This window comes from Plectropomus leopardus, chromosome 3 (assembly GCF_008729295.1).
Source record: "Plectropomus leopardus isolate mb chromosome 3, YSFRI_Pleo_2.0, whole genome shotgun sequence".
Taxonomy (NCBI): domain Eukaryota; kingdom Metazoa; phylum Chordata; class Actinopteri; order Perciformes; family Serranidae; genus Plectropomus; species Plectropomus leopardus.
The window spans coordinates 34,081,834-34,096,468 of record NC_056465.1 but is presented as its reverse complement, the minus strand read 5'-3'; the positions used below and the strand labels follow the sequence as shown (position 1 = coordinate 34,096,468).

Below are 14,635 nucleotides of genomic sequence, written 5' to 3'. Positions count from 1 at the left end.
GGTTTGTACATATTTTTATACATATTTTTTCTAGACCGTTAAGTCGTTGGCACCTTGTAACTTTATGTTACTATTTTTGCACCTTGTTTTCTTATTTTACTTTGCACTTTGGTTTTTAATAATTCAATATTTTTTATATCTGTAATTATTTTTACTCTTGTATTGTTCTCTTGCTGCTTATCCTGTACCTCATAACTTCTGTAACACTACAAATTCCCCCACTGTGGGACTAAAAGGACTATCTCGTTTTATCGTAAAAGATTAAATAAAGGTCATTACCAACTACTCACCTGCTCTGTTGTGCTGAAATTGGGTCCTACCCCATCCCGTTACAAAACCGTTCTTCCTGTTATTTAACTACATCTTTTTAACTACATCTATATGCTGCATATTTTATGCTGTCCTATGTGTTGGTATTGTCAAGTTACATCGTGTTTGCACGCTTATTGATGCTTTTAATGACACATGAAGTTCTTTTGACTTTGACTTGACTATTTAACAGACTGTATCCAAAGATGGACAACGCTTTCACATTTACCCCGCACGCTTAAGTGAAGCTAAAATATCCTGGATACAGACGGCGCCATCTTGCACTGGTGGTGATCTCTGTGGCAGAGGACTTGCCTCCAAAACACCTCTTCGACCAATCACGAGCAGCCCCATTGAACGTGAGCGCACAGATTAGCTGTCAATCATGGTGGAAAATTCCCTTTTTGTAGAATCAAATAACTGATTAGAACCAAACTTATCATAAAATGATCACTTGAACAAACATCAGGGTGATGAGAACTACCTTATGACAGAAATCATCTTTAGGAAAATTTTACTTGGCGTGTACTTTAAGCTTTTAGTTTGGCCAACATCCCATTTACGAACATGGAGAGGTGGGTGTTATGACCTGAAGTGCAGACAGACACCAGGGGGCGATCCAGATTGAAATGTCATGTTGTCCATCTTTATATTTTTTCTGTAGCATTTAAAAAATGATCCGACTACATTTGTCAAATTCTGCATCTAGAGAAAATGCCATAGAGAATTTTTCACATTGCCAGAGTAGGCGTAGGTTCTGTAGTCATCAATGTTAATGTCTGTTCAAAGAAAATCCCAAGCTTTGAGACTTGACTTTTTCTTTTTTTTGGTGTCTTTTCAGTCTTCTCCCTCCCAACTCTGGTTCACCCCCTGTGAGCAGAAGATGCCCTCATTACGCTCTCTCCCACATGCAGCTGAGGTGTGGGCTGGGTGAATCAGCTTTACACAACAGCTCTCATACTACAGAGATGGAGCCCATCTACCAACCCTCTCACTCAACGTCTGGACCACAACTATTTCAGTCTGCGCGAGATCTTCAGATCCCACCTCAGCAGCAGCCCTTGACTTGCCTTAAACATTACTTCAGCAGCTCAGAAGCATATCTTTACCACACATCATGCTCACCGTACACAGAGTACAGAGTACACTCGGTGCTCCCAGTACCTTCTGTGACCTGCAGGGTCCCACAGGGCTCTATTCTGGGCCTCAGCGTGTTCCCCTCAGGGCTGCGTGTTCAGGGAGACACCCTCTGAAGCCTCACCGGAGGTCAGTGTTAAGTGCTCTCTGTGATGCTTTGTTTTTTAAAGCACCTTAAATTTCTTTAGGATGCCACAACAGAATCAATGTTGAATGTATTTGATATGAATGAGGAAATCTGATCGTGTTCTCCCAAATACACTTCAAAGAAAATGCTCCTCCTAAATTGTGCTTAATGATAAAACATAAAATATCAGCCAGTGCCAGTTCATTGCAGACATAACGATGTTGGCATACGGTATGTTGGCCAAAAAGCATCAAAAACTTCCAGTACAGAAAGACAATGACAGTAACCCTAAACTTCCAAATGGAAACTCATCAATTAAAAAAAACACATTATATATATATATATATATATATATATGATACAAGATGACTCGCTAGTCTTGGCAAAGAGCTGGAAACATCAAAAAGTCCAAACTTGTAGAAAAGATTTGTGCACTTTTGCAGTGTTTCACTTTATTCTAAGATTTTGACCTTCATCAAAGGCATGAATGAAACAGCTGATGCCAATCAGTTAATGCAGGCAGGACTTCAGTGTCTGAACTAATGCTGCGCTCCAACAATTTGTTTCTGCTTACAACAGAATTTTGTGAAAAGCAACACAATAAGTTCATATCCAAGTTAAATTAAGACTTTCAAAGATTATTTTAATGCATTTAGAATGAATTTTAAGACCCATTTTACAATAACCAAAATTAAAAACAAATGAACAATCTGTGAACCACCATATTTTGGTGTACACCTGAATGTTGGGGTGAAGGCACGATGGAGACGAGGGAACAGCAGAACGAAGAAATACCTGTCGTTTGTTGGCAGGTTTTCGTGGTGATTTCCAAATCTACATGTGTGATTCCACTGCCTCAACTCCTGTTGTTCCAAGTTTGAAAACTTGTTGCATAAAATACACAGAAGCTCTTATGAATCACTTTGTATCAGTTTCAACCACGCTGCGAAATCTTTAGTAGTCATTTTATTTGGTCATGTGCACGTCCCCATGTCGTCCTGGGTACGGTGACAGCTAACGAGCAGACGTGGATCTTCAGCTCTGAGCAGAAACAATAACATTGTTGTTGGTTTGGTTATCATGATTAGCATGATGTTAAAGGCATTTTTTAATTTTAAAAAAATGTTACCAAGTATTTTAAGACTTTAAGAAGAACTATACTTAAGATCCTTTTTCAAACGTTTTAGCATTTTAAGGCTTTTTAAAAAATGTAAGATATTTTCATACTGATGAAGGCCTTATTTTTTATATTAACTGATTCAATGCATTTTTTTTGTTTTCAAAGATTGACGGAAACCCTGGATAATATTGAATTATGCCCCAGCACTATTGAAACTAAGCCTTTAGTGCAGGCTGCCTACAGAGTTTGAGTGTAATTTTCCATCATATGTAAATAACATTAACAAAAGCCCTATCGAAAAAACAAAAGCTTTCAAAGACCGTGGAGGATTTTAAAATGTTAACAGAATTTTAGAAACTATACTCCTCACTCTGATTTGTGTTGCTGTTGTTTGTTGTCAGATATGTCGACCACAAGAGACAGAAAGAGGTTTGTTCTCAGCACCAGTGCGTAAATGAGGCCCAGTGGGAGGATGAGACTGTCGTGTCATCTTCGGCTCGGAGAGTTCACAGTCTCATACTCAGACATGGTTACTGTGTGCCAGTCAAATATCGTCTACGTCAAGTTAACACCAGGATGTCTGCTGGGAATACAGGAATAGCACTCAGAGATGCTGCCCTGTGCAAGACGGGGGCTTTTCATCGCTCCATGAGACGGCTAAGTGTTCCCAGCAGAATTCAAAAGTGTACTATATATGTTTTACAAACCGTGTCTCTGCACCCTCCCACGCAACGTTTACAAGCCTTTCATTAAATCATTGCATTCCTTTCACCACCTTATAACAGTGCAAGTTATATTATCTCATGAGAACAAAGTCGTAGGTGAGCTATTTTTGTGGAGTGGAAGGGTGCGAGCCCAAGAGAAAACGTTTTTTTTTTTAATGTTAGATCATTGAGAGGCGTTCAATCAGAAGCTGACAAACACTGGATCTTAGACAAGCTGAAAGAAAACTCTTTAAGTTCCAGTATTTATTCTTGAGATGAAAAAGGCCTATGATTTTAGTATTTCATGACAATTATGAATAGATGCATCTTGTATATTATAGGCCAAGTGTCAGGTTAGATACTCAGCATGTTTGTTTTACTATGAACTAGTTGTGAGACAACAAAGACAATCTCTTTTCATAATTTAGAATTAAATAATGAATTATGAAGCTGTGCTTTTAGCAAAACCATGTATTAACCACTCATATCACATCACAGACATTTCCTTACATAGTTGTTTAAGCAAATATGTAAACAAACATTTGCCCATCCATCCAGCAGACACGGGGCATCATGACAATCCTATGCGAGTCGTGTTTAAGGTGTTTAAGTCCAGTATTTGCTCTACACTTAGCTCTGTTTTTGTCTGTAACTCCTGAGTGAAATATGTGGCTCTTTGGTGGCCTAATGAACCCCCTGTCTATCAAAGCTGTCCATCGATAAAGGGTTGAAGTAAAGTTAATGGAAAACCAAAACATGAAGCATAAAGACACTTAAATGCTTCATAGACCTGAAGCATTCCTGAGTTGGGTGATGGATCTCTGTGGGTTCATCACTAAAAGCAACCGATACACATTAGCGATATTTAATTAATTTAACATATTATTTTAAATGATTATTAATTACAAAAAATGGATTATTGCAGCTTTATAGTACCATTTTAAGATTTTACAATTTGCATTTTAAACATCTGGTTAATACTGTGAAATGGTCACAGCTGCACCAAAACTACATCATTTGGTTTAGGAAAAAAACAGTATGTGAGGTGACCTACGTCACATAAGTCATATGACATACAACATGTGATATATTACTCTACTTAGTTAAAATAACTTAAGGTTGACCTTTCTAATCCTTGAAAGTCCTGTGTTTGTTTGACCCATTTGTCCATCCCGACCTCCTCAATACTCAGACTCTGTTGCTCTCTAAACTACGTCACCTGACTTTGCTTCAATCATAAGGTAATTACTACGGCAGCTGGAGGTCCCTGCCTTTCAATAATTGTATATATGAGTCACAATTATCTTTGTAACCAACCTTTGTAGTTGCATTTTATGTTAATCAGGCATTTAGATACATAATTAGGCTGGTGTGCAAAGATCATACATCTTTGCACACCAGTAAAATGGTTTGATTGAAACATTTCAATACCTCAAAACCATGTAGGCACTGTGGTCAATTGGGGATCATGCAAAATTACTTCAAGCACTAATCACATTTCCTCACATTGTGCCTCACTGTATAAAGTTCATCAGCCACAGTTAGTATCACCTGAATCAGGTTTATCAGCGCAATAAATCCACTTTAAATTCAATTTATTTTAAGTACCCTGTTAGAGTATGATTAGAGTGATTGTGCTGCACAAAATCATTGGTTTATTATATTCCTGTATGGTCACATCCCACTGTTGTGTAACACTAAAAGCAGCATTGTTCCAGCACAGTGGAGAAGTCAGCATGTTGTATATAGAGACCACACGAGTGTTTCCAGCTGAGTTCTCCTTTACTTTGTGAGTAGCTGCAGCCGGAGGCTATTTAATGTGTTCTGGGGCTGACTTATTAACGAAGCCCTTCAATATAAATCTGGGAGAACATCTGTAGTATGAGTTTTTTAAGGGTAACCCTTCCTCCAGGCAGAAGGTGGATAATGTTAAAGTGTCAAAATGGATGGGGGTTTTAGCACATGATGGATTCGTCTTCCGGCTGACTCATACTGTGGCTGCTGAATAAATGTGTAACAACACCGCTGGGAGGATCTGCTTTACAGCTTAAAGATGTTTTTGTGTCAGGACAGGTGCTTCTCTGCAAGGTGTAGAAACTCCGGTGGGTCATATCTGATTCTTAATAAACTCCCCAATAAATACTCAAATACTGCAGCGGCGCACTTGTGTAACATGAGCGTCTGGTTACGTTGGAGTTTTAAAAATACCCACAGAACCAAAAAGGACACAGCAATCTTGATTCCCAAGCTAAAAATAAAAGAACGCAGCGAGTAAGTGAGAAATGTATTAATAATCTCATTTCCTAGACAACAAGCTCTGCAGCTCGCCCACACAGGATATAATGGGCCGATACCTTGTGTGACTCTGGCTGTTTGAAAACACGCTGCCAACACCTTTACACTCACAGAAAGAGCCAGTTCTGCTTTGGTCTGTACAAGGAGGACTGTGACTGATCAGTGATCAAAGTCTTTTATATTTATTTACCCCCGAGAACAGCTCTAAATCCTGCATTTTAGATATTTAAATGAGCTGTTAGTGTCATTCACAGCATTAATATAGCAGCAAGTATTTGCTACATATAGATATAGTGGCGTAATGGAGTAGTGCGAATAAAGTAGGGCTGGGTGACATGGACTAAAGTCTTATCACGATATTTTTTCACATCAGTCGATATCGATATATATCATGATATAGTAATTTTGGTTTAAATATTTATTTTCTGTCAGACACTGAACATGACAAATATACTGTAGAACAGGCATCACCAAGTGGCGGACCTATTCTACTAAAGTTCAAAGAGGTCCAGTTACTAAAATTTCTTACGATTACGATTAAAGAACGATTATTTTGCTCTTTGCTTTTTTGGGGGGTTGTTTTTTGCCCTTATAGTTCACTGACACAGTTTCATTTGACCATGGTGTGTTGGAGTGTAATGGGTTTAAGGTGTAATTTTGCAAGTGAACCCCGATCATCTCCAAAAAGTCTTGGCTTTAAAACTACTTCTGAAGTCAGACAATTCCCAAAAGGAGAAAACTTCGAGTAAAGTAGAGTGTGGTTCAGTATGAGGTTTGTGGAACAGAGCTGTGTATCTCATCGAAAAGCATCCAGCTCTTTCTAAAAAGTCAGGGAGATGAACTTGATCTGGAGCCAAGTTTTCTCCTTTACAACCTGCCTGTGTCAGGGAATCAGACACTGCAGCACAGACCACAATCACAGATCTCTGCTCCAGAGCCCCTAAACCCGAGTAACTCCCTCAGCCTCACCCAGTGCCAAAAAGACACAGCTTTCAATTTTAATTTGTTTGTTTTGTAAGTTTTGTAAGTTCATTGTGAAATTGATGTCAAGATCTTGGGTTTTGATTACATTCTGTCATCTTGAGGACTTTGTTTTTTGGTTTTCGGTGTTTGCTCTTTCTTGGTTCATGTTATTAGTTGTTTGTCCATTGCGGGAACTCGGGGGAAAAACCTTGGAGGCGGGAATATTTCCAGGAACGACCTCATAGTCGGTCCTTTTAACCTGTGGTTCCTGTTCCTGTGGTTCATCTCTGTCTTTATCGTTTCATTCTGGATGGTTTAGTTTAGTTTTCGTTCTTCTTTCTTCTGTACTTTTAGTTTTGATCCCCGCCTGTTTGGGGGTATTTTTACCAGCACGACAGCTTATAGTTGTAGTTTGAACCACATGCTTACTGCTCTGTGTTTGGGTCCTTTTTCTGAACTAACAACACAACTTTACTGACACAAAAAAACGCCAAAGATAATGTCATTTCAAAATAAGAGAAAGTCCAGTGATTGTTAAGCATACTTAATATCTGAAATGTTTTGAGTTCAAAATCACTGTTAAAAAAGGTTGTGTGTGGGGCGCCCAGTAGCTCAGTTGGTAGAGTGGGCGCTTCATCGCTCCCTTTCTTCCCCTTTGAAGCTGTCCTATCAAATAAAGGCAAACAGTCCCAAAAATAACCTTTAAAAAGAAAAAAAAAAGGTTGTGCATATCTTTTTCTTTACTCAAGCGTGAGACTAGCATCCCCTCCCTGTGGAACAGCGATGGGGGATCCTTGAGGACCCTTCAGGAGACCCAGCAGACCGGGCAGACCCAGCCAGTGTGCATCAGACACCTGATGAACTAAGCACGCAAGTCTGCCACTGTTGCCAGAAGTGACCATGTTACCATACCACTGCATTATAACAGTCTATTATTAAAGGTTTTACTGGGTATGCAATGTTGCTTTTTATTTGAATTTTTTTAAATAATTCTTAAAATAATTTGAAGTGGAATTTTCACTAATATTCCCCCATATAAGAAATAAATGTGTTAGTGTTTACGCATTATTACTCATCTTTGTGTTAACGTATATGACACAGTCACTGTGTTAATATCCTTGACAAATTTAATGTGTCCCAAAGTCAACTCAATAATGTGTAAAGAGTTTTAAACAGGTTGTGTTGATATTGACACATCCTTCCTATTCCCTAAGAAACATACATCATCTGGCAATAAGTAAAAAGTGCAATAAAACCACAGATAATTCAGAAAAACACAGTTTTTCTGCTCCTCTGGACTGCACATGAGGAACGAAAGTCAGACTACCACCAGGAACTTGTTGAAGTCTATGAAAAGAGACAAGACACACACTGCATTGCAGATCTACTCTGTCCATTTCCCACTTCTCTTCAAGCTCAACTCTAAACTGGGCACCGACAGCCGACACTGATTTACTAAACACAGTCTCTGATCCTATTAGCAGATTAAAAGTTACTGCAAATAACACAAACACACACAGTCATGCATGTGCAAAAATACACTCTGCAAAGAACAAATCAGCAGCTCTGACAAAAGGCGGCTGATGATTTAGGCCAAAGCGTTTATCATCAAGTAGAATAGTTAGTGTTGAGAAGTAATGGAAGGTTTCTTTTTTATCCATCGCCTAAACAAAAATACAAAAAAAAAAGATAACAAGTAATTTGTTATATATTTACACAGAAGACGTTGTCTTAAGCTTTTCTTTGTTGTTTGTTTTGTGGTATTGTGTGGCTCAGCTTTTGCCCGGGACACATGTCTTTTCAATCAGGCCGTACAATAGATGACTGACACTTTTCATCTTCACTCAGACATCAATATGAAGCCTTCAATGATCTGACTGAACACTGGATACGTCACTCACCGCGCTGTCATTAGCGTTTGCTTCAGATTTCAAACTGGAATGACGTGGTGGCTGTTCTCGAAATGTCAGATTTCTTTCCACACATCACACATCACAATGGCTTTCTGAATACATCTGAGGCAAAACAGCAAAACTGTGCCATGCAGTAACAGAATCGTGATTCATTTAGGTGGAGTATTTGTTCACAGGAATTCATTTTAACCAGTGATTGGTCGGAAATTAATTTACTGCGCAAACTTGTTAAAATATAGTTTGGCTTTGTGAGGCTACACTTTAAACTGTTCAGAGATCATCTCAGAGGGCTTTAGAAACAAGGCTGGAGGCTGGAGATGAAGAAGGCAATAACAGAAACCCAAAAATCAAGGTTTCATGTGGAAAGAGGAAGAAAAACTTGGCCGTCTATGCAGAAAAAAGTTGCAAATACATTTGAAATTGTTGCTACCTGACCAGAGAAACACACACACACACACACACACACTACACATAAGTTTTAAATGTGACAAAGGGACTTGTTGCTTGCTTCTAACTCCAAAAGTCTCTCTGTTCGTGGGGCGAGGCTTCCAGGTAACATGTAAACACTACGTAAATGCAGCTCCCACACTAGGAGCTACAGGCTACGACAAGGCTAAAAACATGATGCCACTGACGTTTTTCAAAACAACTTGGCAGGTGGGGGCTTCAGGACACTTGGTTTACATCTGATGCACAGTATGAAGACAATTTTGTGGTTTTATTATGTTATTTTTAACATTTGAATCCAATTTCACACAATTTGTTTCAATTGTTTGGGAGATGAGTGCAACGCTTTTTCCCCGTGAAACTCACAGCAGCGTTTTGTGGACTATAGACTTCACCCAATTTTCCATCTAACCCTAACCCTATTTTTAGGTGCACTATCCCTTTAAACAGTAGGCAAAATGCACACGTTTCACTGGGACTAGAAAAGTTGATTAAAGAGAAATTGGAGATAATTTCCAGCCAAGTTCACAACAACAGACACACTATACATTAAAACAAATAAAAATTTACTTCAGCAGCCTGCCTAAATATGATCAATATATGCAAATCCTGTAATAATTCCAGCATAACCTCCCAAAACACAGAACAACATATTGCACAATGTGCAGACAGTTGTGATAAATTTGATGTGCTGCAGTTTTTTACACCACTGTATTTCACTCACTGTAATCCGTTAACACACACAGGTTCACTGGAAACCTTGAGATGCTCCGCGGAGCAAAATGTGAGAAGAAGCTACAAATGTCAACGTCCTGCAGGGGAACTGGGGTGCAGCTTAGACAGAAAGGAACAAAATAATGCTGTTCAGGAGCACAGATAAACTACTTCTGTGTCCGAGCCGTTCTGGCTGCTCAGAATATCCTGATAAAAGTGATCTATAGCTCGAGGCCTTAAAACAAACAGTAGTGTTGATGTGAGGTCACTTTGCTTCCTGAGGACAATATGATGAAGCAGCCTGAGCAATGACCCTGTTGGTTTCTGAGTGTTTGAGACTTTGTGCTTCATCGGGTTGGATTTTTTTGGATATCTGGCAAATCAAACACTCTCTATAACTCTATAACTCCTCATGGACTAGTTGCAAATAGCTGCTGGTGCTCTATCAGTTGTATCATGAGTAAATAATTTTTAGCACATGCTCAAGTGCCACTGGGAGAGTTTATTTTGTCCAGTTCCTGCAGCAGTGAGGAGAAGATGTGTTCTCCTCTGTCCCATCTGCATGCCTACAACCATTAACACAGACAGGCTGATATGAGCTCCACAAACGAGGCTGAATGTCTCATATAGGCTGCGCAGAAACTCTTGAGTTAAAAGCGGGGGTGGTCTCTATTACAGAAATTAAATTTCCTCCATTAAGTGCTGAAATTTAGAGAACTGACTGTAAATTTTCAAATCTAATGAGCTAGAAAGACAATTGTGTATGTCTCAATTTAGTTGCAATCAAAGGCTTACATTCAAATAGAGTAAAGAGGCAAGATTTTGTACTTATGTCCACAGTAACAACTGCATACATTATTATATCGGTGTATTATACATGTTAAGATTCAGAAAAGCTGGCGAGCAAAGGACATTATTACTCCTACATAGTGCAAATCACTGTACTTCACAAATTTTTCAAAATCTAAGGCCACGTTTAAACAAGAACAGCCCCATTAAAAAAAAGGAAAAAAAATCTGCATTTTTATAATAACATTGTATAAAAACGATCCTCGTGTACACAGATCAGAAAAACAAACAAAAAACAAACAAACGCTGTAGTATGCATGCCAGGCCAGTAGTTGGCAATGTAACGTCATGATGACACACCACACGCCTGCATATAAAGGCTTTCTTCTATAGAGCGGTGAGTATAAACAAACAAGAAGACGATGGCGAACACACGCAGGAGAACCGACAGCGTTAATGAAGTCGAGTCAACAGCACAAAGTTTACACGGCGACAGAGAGGTGGCGTTTTAAAGAAATTAATCTCTGAAACCCGGTTTCAAAAATGTGCATTTTCAGGCCATTTATCGTGTGAACTAAAGGCCAAACCTCAAAAACAGCTTAACATTTCATACAAGAACCGTTGCCCCTAAAACTGTTGACCAGCCCTCAGACGAAATGAAGACTTTCAGCTGCTCTTGGCACTGTTCAGCATATGTCAGATTAACTGTTAACAGTTCCTGTTTGCACAGACAACTAAAAAACACAACAATTCTCAGGCAAGTTCTGACATGAAAAAGCATCTTTTTTCAGTTTTCTACACAGATTTATATGTTTACAATGAACATCAGAGATAGAAGATATCCTCAGGAAATGTACGTTACACAGAGGTTATGAAGAAACTGATCCTTAGGACCTCTCTGGTGAAATAATTATGTCTTAATACAGAAAAGTCAATAATCAGAAATTTAAAACCCGATTCTGTGATCGGCTGTGCATGAAATGTCTCATTAAAAAAATGTGAAGGAAGCCAAGACAATGACCTGAAAATTAGCTTTAAAAAAAGTAGAGAATCATTAGAAAATGATCAAATAACTAGGGGGGAAAAACAAGAAAAGTACTTTATAATTATAATAATGTATTCCATCTTCACTTGTGCACATGTTTTTTGTTTTTTATTGCTCTTTTTAATCTTTTTGTCTTTTTGTAAAATAAAATAATAATAATACTAACAAAGATATGTACATACTGTACATATCTTTATTATTATTATTGTTATTTATTTTATTCTATGTTAAGTGCTTTCATTTGTATATATATATATATATATATATATATTTGCATTATTTTTCCCTTTTCAACAGATATTTCATTAAGTTGCTGCTCTCTTATTTGCAGCTGTAACAAAACAATTTCCCTCATGGGATTAATTAAGTATTTCTATTCTATGCTATTTTAATTATACATGTAAAATTAAGTTACAGGGAAAAAAAATATATTTATTAGTTTTTTATTTTATTAGTTTTTCAGGTCATTTCTTCCTTTTTTTACCTTTTCTTTCTTTTTTGTGCTAATTTCAGGTAATTTTTAAAAAAAATTTTCTTGCTAATTATCGTGTCATTTCTTGCTCAGATACCCATTGCATTTTTTCCATGTTTTTGTGAGAAAATCAAACCACTTTGCTCAGGTTTCAAAGGGTTAAAAAAAATAAACTAAAATGACTCAACCATGTAACTCATTAATAAAATCAGAATCTCAGCTGTCAGTGGCAGCGAGTGTTTCGCTCCTCTGTGTTTTTTCTCTCTGCCGCTGCATTAAAATGCACCACGGGTACATTTCATCACACACACTTGTCAGGACAGCATGTCGGGGGATATTTCCTCTCTGTAGCATGCGATGGGGCATCAGGCTCTGTCAGCACTTCAGACCAATGATAGATGGCATACAGGCATTAAACTGTGGAGCTCGTGCTGTGCCAACCCAAACACACACACACACACACACACACACACACACACACACACACACACACTGACTCACATGGTCTCATTATATGTGAAAGGAGAAGACACACAGCGCTGAAGTTAGTGACCTTATCTCGTAACGGGACCATTAGGGCATCAGTGCTACACAGCCAGTGAACCAGGACGAAAAAAACCAAACAGCTCGCCATAATCTGATGCAGCACATGACCAAAGCGCTCCCGACAACACAAGACAGCCTCCATTAACTGCTTCCTGTTTACAGACCAGAGGAATTTAGGATGCTGTATGGATTATTGTCCATTTTTGTTCCGGATTTGATGCCACTCAGTGTTTAATATTTCATTTCCTAATTAAGGGTCGACTGATATGGGTTTTTCAAGGTACCGATTATTAGTACTCGATGAGCCCGATTATCGATATTTGGAAACTTGATATTTACAACAATTAAAATATTTGCGTCAAAATTTAGAGTTTGCGATTTAACAAACTCCAACACAAAACTTTGTTTAAACGCCTTTAGTAATGTTTAATCAAAACTGAAACTTCATACACAGCTAGTTTGCTGTAAAATTCAGTGAAAATTTTAGGGAAAATGAATAAATAAAAATAGCTCCCTGAAGTTTTTCAAAGTAAAAGTTCCTCCCATGCTGACACTTCCTTTGCATGTATTGTGTGTGATGCGCACACTTTTTCATTAATTAATTTTATTGGCAATCATTAAAATAAAATACAGATAATCGACAACATGCCGATAATCTGTCGCCCCTAAAATGAGTAAAAAGCACAGTATTTCTGTCTGATATATATAGTTGAGCAAAAGTACCATCAAATGGACATACTTGGGTAAAGTACAAGTACCTCAAGATTTATACTTGAGTAAATACTTGACTACATTGCACAACTGATTGTTACGTAATTGGTAAAACACGTGCCAAACGGATTTTTCACAACCTGTCAACCCAAAACTTCGTAATAAATGCCTACTTAAATTAATAATTTACTAAGCAATTAGTTCACTAATAAACCCGAATGAACGATGTTGGCACCATAATGAACTTAGCCCCTTCAGATGAGACAGCACTGCTGAGGTGTTTCATTGATGTATTTGTGGTAGGCTAATTTACTGGTAAACATTATTCCACAGAGTTCCCCAAAAACCACAAATAATGAAAAAACATTTTGTTTTCGACTTACCATGTTGACTTCTGACACCATGTCTATACTCGCCACGTCTATACTCATGCCAACAGCAACCGGTGCACCTTAAAACACACAAAAGACAGATAGCCATCACTGTAAGACAGTTTTAAGACCACACTGAGGACTAAAAATATATTTTTGAGACTTTGACAATAAAGTCTTAACATTTTTAGGGGAAAAAGTAATAATTTTATGAAAATAAACTTGTAATATTACGAGAATAAAGTCGTAAATTTACAGGGAAAAAAGTTGAAATTTTCGGTGAATAAAGTTGTATTTTTTATGAGAAAGGCTGTGTTCTCGCCTGTTTTATAGTTTGCTGTCAATATGCTTATTTCCATAGTATAATATCCCCTTTTTCGTATAAATACGACTTTATTCTCATAATTTTACCAGTTTATTCTCATAAAATCACAACTTTTTATCTTGTACAACTACGACTTCATTCTCGTATTATTACGACTTTTTGTCTCATAATATTACGACTTAATGCTGGTAAAACTACAACTTCATTCTTGACTTATTATCTTGTAAAATTACAGTTTTATTCTCATAAAATTACGACTTTATTCTCATAATATTCCAAGTTTATTCTCATGTTACGAATATTTTTCTCAGAAATTTACTACTTTTTTTTATCATAAAATTACAACTTTTTTCTTGTTAAACTACGACTTTACTCTCGTAATATTATGACTTTATTTTGAAATCTAACATTTTCTTTAACATGGTCCTTATCTTCACTGTAGTTTTAAAGTTTGCTGGCAACATGTTTATATTCGTAATATAATAACCCCTTTCTTAAAAATACTGCTTTACTCTCATAACATTGAGTACACAGTGAGCGATTTTTTTTCTCATAAAATTAGGACTTTATTCTTGAAAAATCGTAATATTTCAAGTTTATTCTCATAAAATTATGATTTTTCTTTCTCATAAAATCATGATTTAATT

General features: G+C 37.4%; 1 protein-coding gene across 1 annotated transcript in view; it reads right to left on the bottom strand.

Annotated features, from left to right (window-relative positions):
- The window catches only part of gabrb3 (gamma-aminobutyric acid type A receptor subunit beta3), a 32,220-nt gene that overhangs the window by 16,471 nt on the left and 1,114 nt on the right, over window positions 1–14,635 (bottom strand). The window contains exon 3 of the mRNA XM_042483672.1: window positions 13,676–13,743. Coding sequence (XP_042339606.1) covers window positions 13,676–13,743 — 68 coding nt within the window. The remainder of the gene's footprint in view (window positions 1–13,675; window positions 13,744–14,635) is intronic.